General features: G+C 28.1%; 1 protein-coding gene and 1 long non-coding RNA gene across 5 annotated transcripts in view; one reads left to right on the forward strand and one right to left on the reverse strand.

The window, feature by feature from the left end:
- The window catches only part of LOC111674976 (cytokine receptor-like), a 64,788-nt gene extending 40,593 nt beyond the window's left edge, over positions 1–24,195 (reverse strand). Inside the window, exons 1-2 of one of the 4 annotated variants that reach the window (XM_046945557.1) lie at positions 23,958–24,195; positions 13,055–13,329 (exon numbers count right to left, since the gene is read on the reverse strand). In XM_046945557.1, the coding sequence (XP_046801513.1) occupies positions 13,055–13,089 (35 nt within the window). In that variant the 5' untranslated portion in view covers positions 13,090–13,329; positions 23,958–24,195. Of the gene's footprint in view, positions 1–13,054; positions 13,330–23,646 lie in introns of all 4 variants that reach the window. The other 3 variants (XM_046945556.1, XM_023435669.2, XM_046945555.1) reach the window with 3 other exon arrangements.
- Positions 1,396–24,431, forward strand: LOC124418666. Its single transcript, XR_006940131.1, has 2 exons — positions 1,396–1,551; positions 24,130–24,431. It is a non-coding gene; the product is annotated as an uncharacterized LOC124418666 (long non-coding RNA).
- The last annotated feature ends 337 nt before the right edge of the window (positions 24,432–24,768 follow it).

A 24,768-nucleotide genomic window follows, 5' to 3' on the forward strand; every position in this document is an offset into this window, starting at 1 on the left:
TTAACATTCATATGTGTGTATGTATGTATATTAGGGTATTTTTTTAAATATCAGGGATAGCGGGTTAGAATTAAATCCGTAAATTAACATTTGAATAAAATTAAAAAAATTTTCACTTGTGCCTGGGCTCACCATTTTGGAAGTGTAATACATATGTATAATATATCTTTTTGAATAATTAAAGAAACAAAATTTGAAATCTTCAGACCCTTTGGAGCCCGAAACCTAATGGGAAAATAAAAAAGTATATTTTTTAAAAAAATCCATTTATTCAGTAATAATGCCAATATCCAGAAATTCTTATGATTCCAAAAAATACAAACCTTAAATGGTGAAAATCATAAAAAATAGTATAAACAAGAAAACATTTCCAAGGATAACAAAACAGTTGTTGAGCAGGCTTAATTTTAACAGTCTTTAAAAGGTAAAAAACCAACACTTTGACAGGCAAAAATAACAACAAATATATGTACATATTTTAGACAAGACAGGCCATGTATAATCATGATCATCATTATTATGATCCACAGCACAAAATGTATCAAACAAAGCAAAACAAAAAAATTACCAACCAATTTTCAAATTCGAACAAATTAAATGAACAAAATACAGATAATAAATAAATCTAAAAAAAACCTGAATAAAATACTTTTATATATAGCAGAGATGTAAATGAATCATTAAATTTTTAATCCAAAAATCATTCATGTACTGAATTTGCAAATATTGAATTAATTATTTCACACAAAAAAAATGAATTGAATACAAGTTAAATCGATTCAAACTCATTTCCAATCCATTTGTATTGTACTGATTTCAACTTCATTTTAATGAATTAGACAAAAGTATTCATTTGAATTGAAAAACTTGATTTGTACAATTTTATTTGGATAAAAATTAATTGAAATTCATTTTGAAAAGATTAAATTTTCAATCAATTCTTTTTGGTTGTAAAAATAATTCTTTTAGAACTTATTTAATTTGCAACGAATTAAAATCAAAAAAGGAAATGATTAATTTACAGCTCTGATAAATAGTAAGTGTATGTTCCTGCATATGTTCGTATATACATAAGTTAGAAAATGAACCACAACAGTCCCAGACATCATCTTTATCAGCAGCTATCCAGTAAACAGTCAGCCGCTACAACAATGCATAACATCAAAACCAACATGTAAGTATCTTTCTTTGAAATGTTGAGCTTTTTATTAAGTGTTGTTTGGAATTTTATTGTCATACCCGATGCCACAACTTTACTTCGAATCCGAAAACTATTTTTAGTTTATATAAACAGTTTGTAACACAAGCAACATTTTTCTATTAAAATAAATATTTAATTTGTATTTTCTTTTAGCTAAATATATCATGTACTTGGCAAACATTTAAAAGTGTTAACATAAGATTTACGCACTTCTTTTGAGAAACGACACATATTTATTATTCAAAGAACAAAACACTGACAAATTGTGGGTTTTGAAAACTTTCCATAGTTTGCAATTTACAATTTATTGTTCTCAAAAACGTATTTTTGTGAAAATTTATCAGCAAACTGTAAGTTCACTTATCAAGTATAAGCGACTGACAATTTTAGTATTTAAAACGCTGGTTAGGTCTATACTAGAGAAATCTTGATGTATTTTAAGATATTGAAAATCCCTCAGGTCTCCAAAATTTCTGTACGACATACAATGTAACTTGCTAATTATATTAAAAAACCAAAAACTAGACGCCTATTATCTTTTTCGACCTAACAAAGAGTTTTGAAGAAATAATATTCAGCGGACAAAACAGTACAAGTTCTCCTCAAGGACATATTTTTTAAAGGCATTGTTTTAGATTTTGAGAGAAGACATTTCCTGCAGGACAAACAACAGCAATAGTTGTTGGTATTATCAAGACTAAAAAGTAGGTTAATGATTTTTCATCATCGCCATGTTTCGGAACTAGAATATTATATTTAGCCTGTGTATAATTTGGATATTGGTAAACTAAATTAAAAGATCTAGTAAGTAAGATACGGACTAAATACAATACAAAACATTGGCTGTCAACTGAAACAAGTTAAAGACCATCACAGAAAACGAAATTATATAGAATTTTTGACAAACTACTCTTAGTGCTCTTGTCTTTTAGACCGGAGGTGGTGGGTTCGATTCCTATCTGAGTCATTTCTTCTAAAGAAGAAAACAAATTTTATAAATGTTATAATAATACAAACGTCTTCAAATATGTGGTCCAGTGATCGAAAAGTCGAAAAGTTTCCCAAAAACATCTCACTACCTACTTGGTAATCAAAACGAAATGCGAAGTAAAAATTACGAATTGAAGAGACATGCAGACATGTAAGCTGAATTCGTCATGTGTTGTAAAATGAACACTAACAGAACTTAAAATTTAGAAACTAGTTCTAGTATTAGAAGATGGTATTAAATTCGCACTCAGCAGTTATATCAAGCTTTTTTTATTTGGGAATATTATACATTGTTCTTTTTGTGGGCAATCCTATTATACATACGATTAGATTTTTTGCAGAAGACAGCCAAGCCACTTAATCATTTTCAATCATTTCATAAGAGTCATTTTGTACGCGTTTTGTTAAACGATTCTTCTGTCTTCTACTAACTGCTGTTTTAATTTTTTTATTTGTGTATTTGAAAGGAGCACACGTGTGAATATTTGTTTCGTTTGGTTTCCCTTTTTCATTGGAATGTTCATTATTTGACTTTATTGTTCATACGCAATGATGCTGGTAATGCAATGCAACATAGTTATGAAGGTGACTCATCCTTATCCAAATGTGAACTGGGATATTTGAATATCCACGATCATACATATATATACATTTATGTTTATTAATATGAAATCATGTAAATAATATTGATTTCTTCAATAGCCGTTCCTAAAACTCATAAAAATAAGATCGATTCCCTTCAGAGACTCTGGTAAAGAAGCGTTCAAAAGGATTAATAATGAACAAGACGTATTTATTCTGCTCTGAGTAACATATATATATATATATATATATATATATATATATATATATATATATATATATATATATATATATATAATATATATATATATATATATATATAATATATATATATATATATATATATATATTATATATATATATATATATATGTATATATATATATATATATATATATATATATAATATATATATATATATATATATATATATATATATTATATATATATATATATTTTTTTTTTTTATTTGATACAAATTATTGTTACAATTTACAAAAAAAAATATTTTTATAGTTTTAATCATTAGTGATGAAATTTTGAACACTTTTCGGAAACCCTTCCATTAACGTTTTTATGGTGCTTTCTGTCACTTTGCTCGAACATGTAGTCCATCTCCGTTTAAAATCTACCACACTTTTGGACACCTTTTTTGTACTCTTCAATTCTCTTTTAACAAGAGCCCAATATCTCTCCACTGGCCTTAGCTCCGGGCAGTTTGGAGGATTTGCCTCTCTTGGTACAAATACCACATTATTGTTCTTGTACCACTCAAGGGCTTGTTTACCATAGTGACAGGATGCCAAGTCAGGCCAAAAATAAGTGGACACATTATGAAGTCTTATGAATGGAAGCAGCCTTTTTTGTAAACATTCCTTGATGTAAATTTCGGTATTTATAGAGCCCGTTGTAACAAATGATTGGCTTCTTTTGCGGCAACTGCATATTGCTTGCCATACCAAGAACTTTCTTGGAAATTTTGTCTGCTTTTGGGTCCTAAACTTTTCTTCAACATTCCCTCGAGCATCAGCAACATAAAACTTTTGACCTAGAAGTTGCGAAAAATCTGCCAGAACATACGTTTCGTCATCCATTATGCAGCAAGAATATTTTTTTATAAAACTTGACTTCAATTTCCGTGCTATGTTTTTGGCCTCTAAATTTTTAGCAGCGTTCCTGTCAGGAACTTTTTGAGCCTTGTATGTTTTTAAACCTGCATTAGCTTTAACTTTTCGTACCAAATAGTCCAAGCACTGAGCTAACCGAGCTGCTTTCCTACCGGATGTGTTGGGAGCTCTTTTGAAAATGCGTTCTATTTTTTTGGCTTTAGAAACATCATGTGGACCATTCCTTCTACCTGAACCAGGTTTTCTATCAACTGACAAGTTCTCCCGGTACTGTTTAATAACATTGGAAACAGTTTGACGGCAGATCTTTGTATGCTTGGCCAAATTTTTGTAAGACCAAGTTGGGTTTAGTTGAAAATATTTAATAATTTCAGTACGCACTTTTTTCTGGTCACTCATTTTAATCAGATTAACAAAAAAATTAATATAATTGGCATTACACATAATAACTGACATGTTTTTCAAAGGTAACTTGATCAAAAAAAAAAATCAAATAATACTTTGGTTGAAAAATGTAATGAAAAACGTGTGTTAAGAATTTTTCGATCTCACTCCTTATATATATATATATATATATATATATATATATATATTATATATATATATATATATATATATATATATATATATATATATATATATATATATATATATATATATATATATTATATATATATATATAATATATATATATATATATATATATATATATATATATATATATACATATATATATATATATATATATATATATATATATATATATATATATATATATATATATATATATATATATATATATATATATATATTATATATATATTTTATATCCTTTCATATTAATTAACAAAGTTTGTTGTTATAATGCAGATCGCACAGTGGTTAATCCGATTTTAATGAAATTTAGTTGGCCTTATAGGCCAACCAGGGGCCCGGCGGGAGGTCCTCAAATTAGGCCACCTCGGTTATGTTAAATTTTTAAAACGATTCTATTTATTCATTCACCTAGCACGATTATTTTCATCCATAAGTTTAAAATTTGTTACATATATTGATGAAAATAATAGTACTAGGTAAATTTTCTAAAAGATGTTGAGTTTTCCCTAATTAATTTGTCACTTAAAAAACATTAGGTAGGCATGTTATATATCAATGGAAGGTAATTTTGTCTATTTTTCAAAACTGTATATAATTTTTGAAAATTAAAAAATTCGCGGAATACCTAAAAAAAATAAAAAATGTTTTTTATTCAGTTTTTGCGAAGATACAAATTTTTCAAATTACAATAAAAATTTTATTTATGAATATTTTTAATGAAATTTTACAGTTAGGTAGATTTTTTACTCAAAATCCAAAATTAAATAAAAATTTCAAATTTTCTTATTAAAAATCCCGGAATACCCAAAAAAGTTTTTAAAAATCCCAAAAATGGGATTTTTTGGTTTTTTGCCTATTATATCCATACCAGGGCGGGGTTATCGGGGTCACTATAATTTGATATCGACTATGCGATTTGAAAATTTTTTGCTCAAAATTGAATTTTCCATAAAAAATAGGGGTTTTTTGGATGGACCTGGTCCCCTCGGTATCAAAAATTTTTAGGTTTTATTCATTTGTCGTATTTTATGTAAAGTCAGCTTTGCAAAAAGTATAAATTCTATATACATCTTCTTAGAAACTTTTTAGATAACTTAAGAAGAAAAAGATACTTTTTTCCCAAAATTGGCAATCGCCTTTTTTAAATTTTTTTAATTAAAATGCCTGTAACTTTGGACTCAGTCATGATTTTTACATAATTCTTTTACTGCTTGATGTATAAACTTGTTGTTAAGCGAATAAAAAATGGCGAAAATCGGGAATATTTGGACCCGCTATTATCAAAAAACTAAAGTAAGGACGGTAAAAATTTTAAAATTTTAATATTCAAATGCGAATATTTGCTAAACTATAAGAGATAATTTACTGCGACATTTTTTATAGTGCTCGATGAGGAGATTCTATATACATTATATTTTTTTTTAAATCGGAACTCAAATGAAGAAATAGGATCGTTTTAAAAATTTAACATAGCCGAGGTGTCCTTATTTGAGGACCCCCTGCCGGGCCCCTAGTTGTCCTATAAGGTCCAAATTCAAAACCTAAACCCGACAACACCTCCTCTTTGTGCATACCATATTTCATTAAAATCGGATTAACCGTTTAGAAGTTACCGAATTATTTCCCTCTTTTTTTCCTATACCACTGTGGATCGCTATAGCAAACATTCACAGTATTTACTCAATCCAAATATTTACAAGATAAAACCATATGTCAGATTTAATAAGAATTTATTAGTTGGTAAAATAATATATTAATATCTATGTATATACTTATAGTAACATAATATATTGCTAACATTATTTATTTAATATGGTATACAGATTTCCGTTAATCTGTATACCAATGATATGTATTAATACAAAAACCGGAAATATTTGATTTGTGAGTTTGATTCGAAAATTGATACTCATACAATTCATTTTATTTGTGATCAAGTGGTTAATAACTGCACTAAAAATAATAACACAAACACTTGAACTCATACATATAATGATCACGTTACTTTCTTTCTAAATAATTGTTGTGAAATCAAATAAGCATGCATAAATACATACATATATGTGGTATAATTTCAACTAAAAAATTTGTCAAATAAAATTATTTTATATAATAATACTTATGAAAGTTTAGAAGTTATTAGATTTTTATTTTACATGTTTTTTATGTGCTCGATTAGGGATTAAATTAATTAATTAATCCTCAAAAGTTGTGCACGTTTAAGCGCCCAATTTAGGTGGTTTAAACTTGAGCAAGTGATTAGTTTGAATTATGGGGACTTGAAAACAGATACGTTTTTTGTTGTATTAGGTTTGATCTTGTACTCAAAAGCATCAATGTTGATTAACATCAGATTAAATTTATTTATAGATTAATTGACATTTGATTGCCAACTAAAAACCCTGCTTTATGAAAGGTATAATAAATTCAACTAAGTTATGTCAGAATTAAAAAATCGAAAACGAACATGACATAAAAATTCACAAAGGCGTATTGTAGTATACATATGAGCAATAATCAAAGTGTTTTAAGTGATTTGAAATTAAACTAAATATATTGTTAATATTTTTGATAAGAATAAAATGTAAAATATTTTTTTACAGAATACACAAGACTTCCAGTCTATAAAGTGGAAAATTATAAAACTTTAACCCCCATTTTCTCAATGCCTTATTATATTTTATTGTAACGATAAATTACAATTTTACATACACAAAAAAATTTAACCGGCAGTATATCTACCTGTTAAATGATATACGGAAGTTAAGATATGGGCCCTAAGTCTTCCTTTCTAAACATAATCGGTTTTTTTAAGTTTATTAACAAAACATGTGTCACTAACTAACCAATTCACCTTTTTTATTTTTTGGCAATATTTTAAAACTTTTGGATACTTATTGGTTAACTAATTTCTTTACAATCCTACTATGTATTCGTTAATATACCAGCTAAAGATACATAGAAGATAAAATCTTTACAAGCCCATCCGTGCGACATCGCTTTATGTATTAGAAATTGGTTGGTGAAATTTTTCACCATAATAAATTTATACCCTACACCACTATAGTGGGGAGGGTATTATACGTTTGTGCTGATGTTTGTAACATACAAAAATATTGGTCCAATACCCACCTTAAAATATACCGATCGATTCAGAATCATTTTTTGAGTCAATTAAGACATGTCCGTCCGTCTGTCCGGCTGGCTGGCTGGCTGTCCATGTAAACCTTGTGCGCAAGGTACAGGCCGCAATTTTCAAGATAATTTGATGAAATTTAGACCAAGCATGTTTTTTGGCACAGGGACGAAGCCTATTGAAAATGGTTGAAATCGGTCCATTATTTCACATAGCCCCCATACAACCGTACCTCCCGATTTGAACTTTTTATGCCATAATTACGTCAAATATTCTATTATCTCTCTAAAAATTGGTACAAATAATTTTTATATAAGTATGACACTAGCCCCCATACAAACCCTCCTTCAAAAAATGTCTTAAACGTCTAAAATTGACTTGTAACCATTTGTATCGCAATGAAACTCAACAAAATTAACTGTTATTTAAAAATACATCCTTTTCCCAAATTTACCGAGGATCTGTCTATATTTGACCTATATAAAGCCTCATTTAGAAATTTTGGTTTTTTTATCAATAAATTGCTTAAATATTTTGGAATAATATTCAAAATAAAAGTTTCTTTATAAAAAGTAAAAATTTTAAAAATATACTCATGGTGTAGGGTATTATATGGTCGGCCATGCCCCACCAAACTTTCCTACATTTTATTTTGTAGTTGATTGATACATGCTTGTAATTTATTATTAATTTTAATATTGTTTAAGTCAAATTAGTTGTATTCAATAATACCACTAATACTTCCTAATAAATTTCCAAAAAAAGAACATAAAAATTACGTCCTGAGAATGACTTCAGATGTAGTGAATTTGGAATCAAATAAAAAGAACATCCCTCCTATGAAAGCCTGTGTTAAAATAATCACTCCTTCAGGTCTTTTTCAGTACTTTCATGTTGTAAATTCTACTTTTTTCCGCTTCTTTGGATGTTCTTTCTTTGCTTTGATATTATGGTTACAATTATTATTGTAGTCGTCATAGTCGAATATTACACTTTTATTTGTTAAATACAAAATAAGAGATGCATGCAAAAATAATTCGAATGCAAAGTTTTTAAAAATTTTGAAAAATCATTTTTATTATTTTTGTGGTTTTATATATATCTATATAATTATTAGGCAAAGCGATTTTTTGTGACATTTTAAATTTATTTCTTCGCAGATGTGCAGAATATATATATACTAATAAGATTGGTTCAGGATTTTGGGAGCTATAAACATTTAAAGTTGTTACTAACACATAGAAACAAAAGTCACACGTACGTATGCTTGATTAAAAAACAAACAAAGCAAGAAAAAGTAAACAACACAGTAATCCAGTGATGCCACATATAATCTTAAAAATTTTAAAATTTGTATCTGTACTTATTTTACATATGCCTACATATTTTTATAATCTGAATTTTAAATTAAATTTCGATTAGGGAGGCGGAGCTCTCTTTATGTACTCTAGCTTATAGGAATTATGTGACAATTTTCATTTACCTATCTAAAATTCCCAAGATTGCACAATTTTTACATAATTTACCTGATGTATATGTCTAATACTTTTCAATAGATATGAGTATTCTATTGTTGAAATGTAAAGTTTTTTGCAGTTTAAGAATTTTTAACATTTCGATTATTTAAACAAATTTTAAATTGTACAATGTTTGTCGTTTCGATTCTTACAACTTTTTCCGATTTTCTAACTTATTTCGTCTATAATTGATAAATCGACTTTTTTACAAGATAAGCGACATCGATAGTTTTATTGAACCCTATTCAATCTTATCAATCTAACAAACCTTCTACGAGTAAAGGTCTTTATGTTAGGTATCTCAGACATTAAACATTTTGAGTATAATAGCGTTGTTAAACTTACTTCGTCTGAAAAGTCAATATAAATCCCTAATTTATATTAAACCTTCTGGATTCAAGTACATACATGCAAACATACATACATATATAAATACAAACATATGTACGTTAAACTAGGACATAAGTATGAAATAATATGAACATTTAGAGTATAAATATTAACAGATTTGAAGTGTTTTTCATAAAATTTTATTAACATTCTTACGCTAAAGTTTAATGAGCCATAATGAGTAGAAGTGTAAATGTTTCCACTTTAATTATATTTATAAATACTTTTTTCTGCTGTTTTATAATGTAAATAAATATTGATATTATTCTCCAACAATAAAATCTTTTTTATTAATACAACCAGTTTTGTTTTTGTTTCCTTGAAGAATATTTTTATCGTAAAAATTAAGATTTCAGTGAAACATCTTGAGGAAGATAACTAACTGCATTTATTATTTAAACAAAAAAATATTTATTTCCAAATAGGGTTTTTTTATAAGAAGACTCCAATAGTAGTTATATAATAACTTCAACTTGGATTTCTGTACGACGATCATTCTATGAAATCAGCTTTACAAAACAAATACACCTTTTTAAGAACACCTTTAGAAATATGAATTTTTATCAACTGCTCAAACAACTGGTTACATAAAATCACTTTAAAATTACTTAAAAATATTAAATACGTGTTAATTTTTTTTAATTGTCCTATTAGTTTTGAAATTTTTGGTTAACGGTTAAAACCACGAATTTTATATCACGCAAATTATTGCAAAAACATTGTGATTAGAGCTGCCAGATATTTTGAGTTTAAAGAAATTTCGGCGTTTATTGTACTTACTTACATTTAAAAAGCGGTATTTTCTAAAAACATATTTTTAAAACAAACATATCGAGATTTCGCAATACATTTTAAAATGTATATATAACACAGGAAAGTTTTATTTGAAAGTTCCCCATGTCATTAGCGTGTCTCACATCACATAAATATGATATGTGACAATAATATAATTTATTTTGTGAATATGAGATTTTGTCCTTATAACTTAAATTAAACTTTAGAACAAGTTCAAAAAAGTTCAAAAAAGTATTATTTTTAAACGGCCATTTCAAAATTCTAATTTATTTTTTTTAGGTTTGTGCTGATGTTTATAACACCTATATACGCCTTTGATTATAACAATCTCGTTTCATTAACGTGCCTCACATCACTCAGAAATTGATTCTGAGCCGAATAAGACTTTTTAAATCATAATTATTTTTAATGTGTCAGTATATCTACAAAAATCGACACAACTTAGGGCAAGTTTTTCTGATAAAGATAATCTTCATTCATTGGTTAAACCGGGTTTAATATATGTTGCGTGTTTTTCAGTTATCAGTAAAGTTACTTATTATCTAAGTTTAACTGAGTGTAATTGGCCAATTAAACTCAAGAACAAAAACAATAAAACAATGATTTCGGAAGAACAAAAACTTAATATTTGAGGTAAATTGCAATTTTCTGATTTGTTTTGTTTTATTTATTATTGTTTTAAATGTTTACTTAACATTTTTCCAAAATTTTACAAAAATATTGTTTGCAAAAAAACAGCTGTTCATTGTTTATGTTTTTGAGTGAAAAGTTGGCAATACTAACAAAGTTAACTGAGTTTAAATATAAAACTGAAAACACAATCATCGGTTAAAGTCCGCCTAAATTTGTTCCGAGTTTAATCTAACAGCAAGTTAAGCCTAGTTTAACTGAGGGGTCCTCTTCAGAAAATGATCAAGGTCAATAATTCACCTATAAACATTATAATATTCTACATAAATAAATTTAATGTCATCGTAAATACATCTACCAATAATTATAAGGATAGGCCCATATTTACCCTTGGCCTGTATAATCAATCTATTATTTCGATTCAAATTTTTATATCCATCATCAAAAAAGATGGGGGGGTAAATTTATTTTGTCATTCCGTTTGTAACACATCGAAATATTGGTCATAGACCTACAAAAGAATATATAATCTGGGTCCTCATTAAATTCTAAGACGATCTGGCCATGTCTGTCTGTTGAAAGCATGATAGAGGCCATATGGAAAGAGCTAGATGGTTGAAATTTTACATTAATATTTCTTATAGGTAAGGTTTGTTTGTTATTGAAAATGGGCAATATCGGTCTACGTTTTCGGATAGACCCCATACAATTGGGCCCTTGAAAAGCAGCTGTAACATTCATAACTTGTTTAAAAATATTAATATAGCTATGAAATTTGACATAAGTAAGTTTCGTATGATCCTATGCAAAATTTTATGAGGATCGGTCCACAATTGACCCTACCCCCAATATAAGGTCCCCTTCAGAAAATGACTTTAACGCTCATTACTGGCTTAAAAATACTAGTATATAGATGAAATTCGACATAAGTATGTTTCATTCGAGTTAAAGAAGATTTGATGGTAGGTATATAAGACCTGACCCTACCCCACTTCAGAAATTTACTTTAACGCTTATACCTGGCCTAAAAATTCGAGTATATAGATGAAATTCGACATAAGTAAGTTTCATTAGAGTCAAACGAGGTTTGATGGTGGGTATATAAGATTCAGCATAGCCGAATATAACACTCTTACTTGTTTTTCATGACATGGTTTTATAACCCAATGAAATGCTTAATCTTTGCACGGGTATAGGAATGTTAAATATTATCAACAACCAATTGCAACGATATAGCGAGTCCACGTTTTACGAATATTTACATACTTTTGCATTTAAAAAAGTAATACTTTAAACCACAGTTATAAATTTGTGGTTTCCTATTAATCATATTGAAGTTATGTTTGTTTGTTTGTTTTAACATTGTGAAATTTGATTTTATTAATATTTACCTAATAGGGTTCAGAATTGTTAAATTTGTTGTCCTGACTGATCGACATCAATTATAATTTGATCCATTTATTAAGAAATTGTGAAATTCAAAGACATTGCTATTTCGCTACGATCAACTATTATCAATTTTAAATGAAAAAAATAAGTAATTTATTTAATGTTCTTTTCAACTTTTAAAAATAATATAAAATATAGTTTGATAACTGCTTAGAAATTACATTATTGGTTCATTTCAATTTAATTACGATTAAATTTTAAAAACAGTATCTTAGAATGAACTTAACACTCATTTTCGATGAAAACATCAGGAATTTGTATTTTCTCCTTATGGGATTACCTTAATGTATATACTGTTTTAAATTAAGAAATTTTAATAGAAAACATAAATACTGTTGGATAAATAAATTACTAAAAGCATTTTGCAATAGGCATCGAATAAATATAAATAATTTTTTTTATTTCATAAATTTGTTTATAGATTTTTTAAAGTGATATTCATGTTTGAGGTAGAAATGCTTTTTTTAATTTTCTCACTAAAATATATCCCCCTGTCTACTTATAAATTTTGATATAAAATTATCGATCGGTCTAAAAATATACCTAAAATTTTAATATTTGCTCATATAAGATCTTGTAAATACGATAAAATTTTCCATCATAGACGACACGCCTAATTTTTTTTATCATATCCAACTTACCTCATTTGTTGTGGATCCATTGTATTAAACTGCATTATTGGGATTTTTTTATTATGTTGAATTTTTTAAATTGGTGTTAAGTTGTTATTTTTAAATCAATCTTGAAGTGATTTCATACAACAGATTGGTTATTTAGTCAATCAATTTAATTATTCTATTAGCACCTTTAATGTAATCTTGATCATTTGGACAGAACTTTGTTCATTATGTAGAATCATTATGTAGAATTATTATGTAGAATCGAGTACAGAAATTAAGTAGTTTCACACGCATCTCTAAAAAAACAATAAAAAAATTGAATTTTAAACACACTTTTCTTTAAATGTCAATTACATGTTTACGTTTTATGTAAGTACCGTTTTTATTTCACGTTTATTTGTAATTTGTCAATGTGTATAAAAATAAACAAATCACAAACAACAACAATAATACACCACCAACATTAACAGTAGTAATAGCAACAACAACTGCATAATTAAAATGCACTATTTGTAAATAAATATTTAAGAGAACGTGTTTAAGCATTTTTGTATGTTTGAATGTTCACTTATGGATGTGTTGTGGGCCAGATCGAAATAATACAACAAAAACAATATTCCGCACAAACGTTTTATAGTTTTCTATTGATAGAGTTTAGTTTCTCTTAATAAAGTGTTTTCAACAGGGATGGCAAAATTGGTACGATGGGACTTTTCTATGATTCTACATATTTGATGTTCCAAAGTACCGTACCGGGCCAGAATATCAATATCCAAATACCGTTTAACCGCCAGTTAATCTGTCTTTTAAAATTATGTTTAGTTTGAGAACTTTCGATACATACATTCTTTCGAAAGAAATAATAAGAGATTCAAAATATTAGGGTAAAAATTTCAAATACTTTTCCAAAAATTTCGAATCAATCCTAATCTTTTCTCCATCACATCTGGGATTTGAGATATGATGTCCTGAGTTTTTAGAAAACACAATTTTAGCCCCTTTTCGAGACGTTACAACGACGTCATGACAACTTTATTTGTAAAATGTCATCTGAAAGACGGAATTTATTTAAAAATAACAAAATAAAACAAACTTTTTTCAAAAAATATTTTAGTACTCGAGATCCAAAATAAATATCCTCTGAAATTATTTTTGGTACTGAACCAAATCTATTTTTCATTCCTTGGTTTTCAACTTATAACGCATCCAATTAAATAAAAATAATGAGCTCTCATTTTCGATAACATAATAAACATATCAGGAGTGAGAAACATAAACATTTATCATTTTTGTATTTTCCGAATTTTTAATTGGAAGAAACTATAATTAACTTCAAGATATAAAGCTAATTTAAAAAAGGGCTTTTTATATTTTTAATATTTTACAGGAGAAACAATAAAATCGCAAGTTCTAAGTAATAATTAATATAGATATTATATGACTGCTATTTCTGGGCGTTACAAATATCAAAACAAACATACATTACGATAGTGTTGTGTATAATAATGAGTCTTTAATAATCTTTTTAAACAATTTTTATAGACAATTTCTTATAGAAATGGCAGACACCTACATAGCTTAGTATTTTTGGAATGCTGCTGGTATCTACACAGGTGACAAGTATTTTATAGAAGCCGAATGACTATTCAATATATTGGTGATTCTTTTAATAACTAACGGAGTTTGCTTCTTGTCACTGTAGTATTTTCACTCTCTTATTGATTATTTCTCTTTGTTATTGATTTCTCTTTGAATTTATTTAGTGTTGCCAATTGATATGAACAAATGAACACCTGTTTTCTAAAATGAGTACTAAATTTGTAAAGTTCGGCATTAATTCACGACACTCATGGGAACACTATTAATTTGTAAGGTCGTGTTTGCCGTCTGGCTTTCGACGGAATTGAAAGAGGCTTTATGTAGGGGCTAGGGGCAAATATGGACCAAGCCCGATAAAATTTTGTGAATATTTTTATATTTACATAATATTTTATTGTGCTGTATTTCATTGCGATATTTATGTTTATAAGTCAATTTGGGACATTCAAGTAATTTTCTGAAGGGGACTTTGTATGGGTGCTAGGGTCAAATGGGGTCCGATCTTTATGAAATTTGGCAGGGTCATCAAGACTTCTATAAAACTTAGTTGTGCCTATTTTATCGATATATCTGTATATTTAACATAACTATGAGCTCACAAGCCCTTTTCGGGGGTTCTGTTCTATGGGGGCTAGGTGAAATAATGGACCGATTTTAACCAATAGGCTTCGGGGTCAAATAAAACGTGCGTGCCAAATTTCATCCAATTATTTCAAAATCAGAAAAAGATTCTAAGCCGATTGGTATACTTTAGGACGAATATTTTTGTATGTTACAAAAATCAGCACAAATCCAATACTAAAGTGGTGCGGGGTATTATGAACGAAACATTTCGCAAACTTTTCATTAATGTACAAAACTTTTAAAAGTTTTTAAATCGTTTTGTGCATGAGCAAAAATAAGAAATACTTTTTTAATGGGAAAGAACAAAAACAAAACAATTGGGCTTTCGCTCATCTACTAGTTATACACTACTCGACTATAGTGGGGTGCGTGCTAATGCTTGTAAAAGTATACCTATCGGCTCGGAATCAAGCATTTTGAAAATGCTTGAAATCGGTCGATTATTTTGCCTAACCGTTCCCCCGAACTTTCTAGTATGTCAACAAAAATTGGCAAAACTTAGTTTTAAAGAAGTTTAAATGACACTGCCGATTTTTGTAATGATCGGGTCTTATGTAGCCCTAGAAACCATACAAAATTTCTTCAGAAAATGACTTGAAGGTCAAAATTCTCTTATACACTAATAAAAAAATTCACTTATACACTAAAATACCGATACCGAAATGAGTCGAAATACCGATAAACGTTACCGAATTAAGCCAAAAAAAAACGATATTAATTATTATTGCTATTTCGATAATATTGAATATGATGAAACATTTTACAAAATGCTGTGTGGGAAGGACAACATTATGTTTTGACTTTGAAGGGTCAGTAGACGAATTATACCAAGCTAACACGAGCCGTTGAATTACTTATTTCGGCCTCTGATAGACAAAAGCCAATTAACCCGTTTTTACGACACATTCTTAATTCGTTTTGTCAGTTCATCGAAATGTTATTATACCCTTCACCTTCGTGAGAAGGGTATATATAAGTTTGTCATTCCGTTTGTAATTTCTATAATATAATTTTCCGACCTTATAAAGTATATATATTCTTGATCCTTATAGATAGCGGAGTCGATTAAGCCATGTCCGTCTGTCTGTCTGTCTGTCAGATATCGGCGAGATCCGAATCTTCAATAATTCTATTAGACATGCTTTCGAGAAGATCGCTATTTAAAATCAGCAAAATCGGTCGGTAAATAACGGAGATATGAGCAAAAATCCGAGACAACCTCTGAAAATTTCATCAAAAAATTGTTAAAAAAGCAACAAAAACACTGTACATAGAAATAGATGTACACGTGTGTGTGTAGATGTATTTGGTTTTATTCAGCTGTATAATTTTCCCTTTTGTTTTGCAAATATATTTTTTAATGAATAGAAAAAAGTATTTAAAACGTTTTCAATTATATGAGAGTAGATTGTGAGTTATTGTACAATAATTTTTATGCGAATAATGTAAGTTTGAAATTTAAAACTATTACAAATTTTTTCCAAGTGCTTTTTAAAACAATTTTTTTACGATAAACAAAAACAAAATCTACGTCTCGTCAATGTTTACCAGCAATGAATCAGAGGTCGAAGTCGACCGGCTTCGAGTCGGAGCTTAGCCGCCGCCAAACTATATTTAGTTGCTTGAGCCGCCGCCGAAACATTCGGCTTAAATCGACTCAAACTTTTTTAATGTTTTTATTAACTAGACTGTAAGATCAATTATGTTTAAAATACACTATGGTGAAGGGTATATAAGATTCGGCACAGCCGAATATAGCACTCTTACTTGTTTTTCATTCATTATTTCGTAATTTTTGGAGTATTTGTGAGTGTGTATGTTACAAAAATACGATTGTTACATTATTTTAACAAATTAAATTATATATTTTCTATTTACATATTTACAATTTTTTGTATCTTATTTTTTATTTGTCTTTAACCAATAAAAATAATCAGTTGACTATGACAAATATCCAATAAAAATTAGAGATGACACTCATTCATTCGTATTTCGTTAGTAATTCAAAGAAAAATAATAAAATGAAGAAGAAGAAAAAAATAAAAAATTTTAAAATGATGACAGAGAAATCCTAAATATTTACTGGGATATACATAAATACATATATACACATTGTAAATATATAATATAATATTTGCATATATGCAAATTATCAGCATATTACAAGATGGTTCGGATTAAAAAAAGAATATTGAAAAATATGTTACTCTTCACCATATGAATAGTGAGTTTCCGACGTAGAGGCAGACAGAGTCTGCAGTGTCTCTTTAATATTCTGTTTTTTGATATACATATGTAGTTTCCAAACATTTACAAGTAATTAACTACCTAACTATGAACATATGTAAATAAAATGTTTATGAGAATTAATAATATTATACAATTGAAATTAATATAATACAAACACAGTAAAACCATCGATGCTACCAAAACTCAACTGAAAATTTTTAAATGATTTTCCAAATAAAAATCGTTTTTTTATATGCAACCAAAAGTTTAAATTTGTATTAGTTAAGGGCTTATCGCTCTTTTTTATTTGCAAAATAAAAAAGTATTTATTCACATTGTTGTTTATTATTACGTATTTTTTGTTTGTTTTATTTTCGCCAGTGTAAAAAATAAAATTTCGTTTCTGTTTAATTCATTAACAATATAGTGATAAGAAAAATCTGAATTTTTTTAATCTTACTAGTTATTAATATTTTAATAACAAAAAATATACACAAGCATAGTGTCAACTAGGCTTGCCAGACTTACTATTTCACAGCAGTACATTTTACTTATAAACCCTAAAGAAGTACTCAAATGTACCTCTTTTTAGTATTTGTACTTCATTTTGTACTTTTTTGTATTTTACCATAATTTTGCAGTGTAAACAAATATTCTTTAAAATTACTATTTAAGGACATAATTGATCCATTTAATTAATGCATTTTAAAGTGGATTTATAAACTTAAAACCCCAAATTTGACTATAAGAGGCATCTAAGACTTTGGCATGTATAAAATAAGGTGCTACAATAGTCATAACAATGCTGTTGGTATTTTCTATGCAAAAGCTCTATACAACTCTTACACAATTTTTTATATGTTTTTCGAATGTCGTAAGAACGTTCAGTGTTGTCAATTGTTTATTTCAGCATATAAATAAAAAATTCAATCGATTTTGGCATAAAAACGATAAAGTGGTAACACAGAAATTACAAACAAACATCTGTTTACCAAAACAAAAATACAATTTTATTAAAAACTGTTTATGTAATAGTTTAAAATGTGGAATAATGAAAATAATAGAATTTTAAATAAAAAGAAAAATAATTTAATTTATTTTGCTCGTTTATTTAGTTTTATATAATTTGATTTTTTTAACTTTGGACATTGTTTGTTTTGATTGCTTTTTTCATTGTGAGCATAAACTTATGACTTGCTACAAAAATCTCTTCACAATCACTGTTACTACACTTTAGTAGATACAATATACAACTTGATTGTGAATTGAACAAATAAATCGACTACGATGTATTTAAGTTTTTTGCGCTTTTCAAATCTGGCAAGCTTAGTAAATACATGCACATTTAGAGACAAGGGTTTCTAAACCGGAAAAAATACCAGTAATATTTTATTTGTAATTCGATCTCATTTTAAAGTCAGTGTCAGTATTTCTAGAATCTTTAAAAATAAAAGGCTAAATCCAACATTTAAAACCCCAGAAAAGGCTAAAAGGCTAAAAATAGCCTAAAAAACGCTAAATTAACATGTGCCAAAATTTGTATAAATATCTTGTATTTTATCAATTCCCGGCAATGAAACATGTAGAAACCCTAATGTAGACGTATATAATGACGCCAATAATATTGGTGATTTTAATTTATTTAAATTTGTTTCATTTTGAGATACACAGCCTCTGACTGAATTTGTTGTGACGTTTCTCTTAAAAACAACTGTTATTACTCTCTTTTTGTATAATCATTGTTTTATTTTATTTTTTTTTAATTATAATTGGTGTTGTTTTAAGCTGTTTACAAATTTTATTATAAAATAATAATAACAAAAAAGGAAAAAGCAAGAACTAAGAAATCACCCAACATCAGAGATACTTGCAAAATTCCCGGAATATTTGTCAGTCGTGAAATTCTGCTTAAAAAAACTTTTAAAATAATGTTGTCAGTTCTGTTAACAGTAGTGTTTTGTACGTTTATTTGGTCGGTTGAATTGACTGACTGGCTTATTTTATGTTGTTATTTTTCTACCACGTCGTCTCCGTTTTGTTTTTTGTTTTTCTTGGCAAATGTCAGTAGTAGAGAGTTGACAAATGAGTTAATAAGCGAAATACAGCTATTGCCAATAGCGATTGTTATTGTAGCGATATACTCACGAACTTACGCATTTAATTGTCATTGAGTCAAATACGCAAGTTAATACATACCCACATATGTATGTATGTACGTATGTACATGAACTACGATGGGTGCTTAATAACAATATTTAATAAATTCGATGTTACACCCGAGATTTTATTTAGACTTTATTATAGATTATCTAAAACGTATTTCTTACATAAATCATCAAAGCTGGTTCTGTTTATATTCGTTCTAGGGAATGTTTAATCAATTTCATGATGTTTCATGATTGAAAATCGGTTTGCTTTTGAACTTTCATCTACGTTAAGTTGGGAGAATAAGCTACAACTTAATTCTCCCAACTCTGCTAGGAACAGAAATAGGTCTAAGGTAATAGATGGGAAATAATATTAATATTCTTCGGCCAATATATTGATTCCTATCTAAACAAGTCAGTCTCGCAAATAAAGCCATAATTGTCCTAATGGTAATTTCAGATTAATCAAATATGTAGTGCCAAAATGAAATACCTAGCGCGTCGAGTCTATATTCGTTCAGGGCTAGGCCAGGTAATAAATCAGTTTCAAATGCTGTTAATGAATATATTTCCTATTTCCAAATGAATTTGCAATTATATTGTGTATTTTGATGTATCGGAATCCAGATCAACTCCAAAAACACCAACCTCGGTATGTGGAATTTTCCTTTTTTATTCCCACCATCAAAAAAGATGGAGGTTATATTTTCCGTCTTTTTATTAAAATCATTATAGGGACCACACGGAAGGAGATAGACAGTTGAAGTTTTGCATACATATTCTTTATTGGTAAGGTTTGGTATTGTTAATATAATACGTTTTCGCATAGCCCCCATGGGCCGAACTGTACAGAACTCATTCTTATAACAAATAATTATTGCAGAATTCTTTTTTGAGTCATTGATTTTTAAACGGTTTGTTAGAAATTTAGTTATTTTCTGAGAGAAGGGGTGGATCATACTAAATTGTAAAATTCGTTTGAGATTTTGGTTTCTATACCTATTTATACTTGCTTATGTCGATTATGTTCTTATCTATCAGGTCATGGAATATATACTCAACAGAGACTATGTTTTAATAAGTGCTTAGATGTATTAGTTTGGATCTAATGTAGAATAAATACAAACATCCTCCTTTTTTACGAGAAATGCATCTTAGAAACAAACAAAAAATTACAATAGATATCATTTATTTTATATTCATATTCTGTTTAAAAGGTATATCCAAATTAAAAATCATACCTCGTTTCTGTAGAACCTTTTAGGTTACCCTACTTAACTCTATTCAAGTTTTTATGTGCGAGTACAAGCATTCTTGTCCATTTTTATGTACATACGTGCGTATTTCTATGTACATATATTTTTCTTGCACTCTTTCTTTAACATTTTACAACAGAATGAGATTTTTAGTGTTGCTGTTTGGTATTTTTTATTTAAAGCTGAAAATTTCCACAGATATCCTATATTAATAATGAATGTTTTGTATTGAAAATGAACAATATTGGTATATAACTTAACTTAGTCCAATATTAAGGCTCTTGAAGCAGTTCTAAGAAGTACTAACCATCAAATATGAACGCATCGAAATATTGGTCATAAACATGTATTATTTCATTTAAAATCTCTCTTCCAAATGATATGAAGACCGATCCACTTCAGAAAATTTCTTTAACGGTCATTAATGTATTTCAATTATTAATGCGATATGGTCGTAATTGATGTATGTAATTTTCAGTAAACAAATTTAATTTGGACCCAATCCATAATTGATCCTAAATACATATAAAGTCCACTTCTAAAAATAACTTTAACAGTTATTAATATCTTAAAAGATAAATATAAAATTACAATTACAAGTACGCAATAAACAATTTATATTTAAATCCAAACTCTATCTACAAAATTTTATGACAAGCAGTCCATAATTGAGTCCATAATTGAGTCATTCAATATAAACAAGTTTTATATGAACTGAAATCTGGTGATGAGAATCTTTTCATAATTATAAGACTCCATCACAAATTTTTAATTATTGGCATTAAAATACAAGCACAGCGATGAATGATCTAAAATCTTCTGATATGGATCTATTCATCAATAAAAGATCCCATTAAAATTTTCTAATTATTGGCTTAAAAATACGAGGACTGCGATTAATGATTATTAAGTGTTTTAGGAGCTAAAATCTTTTAATGATGACCTGTCCATTATTTTTACAAAAAACTAGGAGAGTATTATTTTCAAGGCGTATGACTTGATGGTGCGTATATAAAATTCGCCATAGCCGAATATAACACTTTTAGTTTTGCAATCAAATTTAGATACGCATGAATTTTGCAGTTTTTATAAATTTTTGACCAACTCAAAAACTTACCAAAAAATACTAATTTATGTATTAGATTCCAGTATATAGTCAAAATGATGACTTTTACTGGCGAAAATCGTTGCAGTAGAAACATGGGAAATTTATAAATTTACAACACGATACTGAAAAGACAATGTTCATTTGGGCATGGAACCCGTACAAAGTCCCCTTCAGAAAAATAACATAAAGGTAAATAATTTAATCGCTCTTTCAGAAAATTATATTATTATGGTAAAACACAACCTAAATACATTATTATAAAAAAATAATCAACACTTTTAACATTCTAAGTGGTGTAAGGTATCCTAAGGAGGCCATTCCCAGCCGACCATATGATACCCAAGTTTACACGTTAATATAATATTTGATAAGTAAAAATTTAGTTTAAGATCAGATGAGAAACATACAAATTATCACCTTCTTTATACATGGCAGGCATTTCTTTTTAAATCCGGCGATCTGTTTGCAAATTATTATAAATATATTTACTTATTGTTGGCAAAAATAAATTTTCTACAGGAGGACTCATTTCAAGGTAGGAGGAGATATAGGCCTATCCTTATAAATTTTGGCACAGAAATGTACGTCTAATTCAAAGTTATTTATGTAGAATTTAATCGTGTTATTAGTATTTATAAGTGAGTTTGTATGGGGGCTAGGGTTAAAATAGGCCCGATCGTTGCGAAAATCTTATAGAATACTTTAAACTTCTTTAAAACTAAGTTTTGCTGATTTTTGTTAACACAATAAACATTTAACATAATTATAAGCTAGAATGTTCTATTAAGGGGGTACAGAGGACAGGCGTAATAATAGACCGATTTCAACCATTTTAAAAAGCGTTTGTGCTAAATTTCATCAAATTATCTTGTTGCCCTCCTTATTAAAATTTAGGAAGTTTAAGTTATTTTTTAAAGGTAACTTATATGATGTTTTGGCAACACTGATTATTCCACCTATTGGTATTTGACTACATATCTTACACGTAGTATGTATATGTGTACATACAAACATACATGTGTGCAGAAGAAGGCCGTCTGTAATGTATGTATTAAACATTTATTTATTGTCATTTTCCACTTATGTTTTGTTTCTTGTTGGTGTTGTTATTGTGAAGTTTTGTTCTGGCCTTTATTGAATTTTCTTCTTTACAGTGAAACTCCACCGATGAAAAGCATAAAATAACGATAAACATGATAAAAAATGAGCAGCGCACTTGTTACATGTGTAAGTAAAAATAAAAAAAATAACAATAACAACTATGGCAACATCAATAGCAGTAAAAACAAAAAAACAGATAAAACTACTTTAAAAAAAGCACATAATATGTGTATGTATATCTGTATGTATTTGTTTTTGCAAATTCTACACCCAACTCTAAAAGGATGTTAAACAGATTCCATTTCCGTTTGTTATCAACGCACTCACTATGTACACTAACGACAACGACAAGTTGTTTACATTTTTCATATTTTCTACAACACAGTATGTTTGTATATAAGTGAATAACATAAGCATCAATAAATTGAATGTTTGTTTAGCTTGATTTAATTTATATTTTTTTAACCATAAAGACAACAGCCAGCATCTTTAAGGAATTATTGTTGTTTTTGTTTTCGTTTCATTTTTACACTAAACATTTCGTCCCACCTTTCACCCCCACCATAACACGACAACATAAGTGAATGGAAGCCAAAAATCATGTATTGCAAACATCTCTTTTGTTTTATGTTTTTCTGATTGTTGTTTGTTTACCTGTTCGATTCTCTCATTTTGTTTTTGTATTGTTTTTCAAACTTTGAACAAAAAATCATATCTCATACTCTTCTTTTCATCTGCCTTTCGGAGTACACAGCAACGAATAACAACTTTTTTGTATTTTTAATTATACATTTTTTCACAGAATTTTTTCTTTGAATTTTTTAACGCCACTTCTTTGTGATTTTTATATTAATTCGTACCTATTATTAATAAATATTTGTTATACTTTTATTTAAATTGAATATTTTGTGTGTAAAACTTTTGAATTGAAATTGGTAAAGTGAGATTTATTAGCAACAAGTTTGTAAATTTCTTTCTTTATTTGGTTGGGTTTAGTTTGATAAAAATATTTTTTTTGTTTCTTTTCACTAGCGTTTAACTTGTTGACGTATAACCGAGTTTAGTTAAATACACAACGTCCGCAATCGCCAAGAGTCGCACACGATTTGGAGGAGAACGACAATAAGCATCGGTTTTTACTAACAAAATATCTGACAATTTGTTAAGAGAAAATAAAATCGTCAAAACGAACGAAGAATGAAATATAAAAAAGCTCAAACACTCACAATATTTTCGTCGCAAAAATTGTCGGCCTGTTTGCTGGCATTAGTTTGTATGTATTTTTAACCGTAACAAAATGTTTGCTGAATTAAAATTTTAACTTTGTTCAAATATGTTTTCATGTACATATTTTCAATAGAACATATGGTAAGTATCTGAAAACCGAACAAAAAAATACAGTGTCGTGTACAAAAAAATGTTATGTTAAATTCAAAACATGATCAGGAAAAACTTTCATTGAAAAGTAATGAGTTAAAAAGCTAAAAAAAACACTTGTCACTTATTCTTTATTGACATTTTAGCTCATTATCAGTGTTGCCAACATTGGTCAAGCAAAACGCACGCAAAAAAATTAAAAAGGGGTAAAAAAGCGTAATTTTCTAACTGAAAATGGGTAAAAAAGCACTAACGTTTTTTCAGTCAAATATTGTTTATTTTAATAAAAATTGC

This window comes from Lucilia cuprina, chromosome 3 (assembly GCF_022045245.1).
Source record: "Lucilia cuprina isolate Lc7/37 chromosome 3, ASM2204524v1, whole genome shotgun sequence".
Classification (NCBI taxonomy): Eukaryota; Metazoa; Arthropoda; class Insecta; order Diptera; family Calliphoridae; genus Lucilia; species Lucilia cuprina.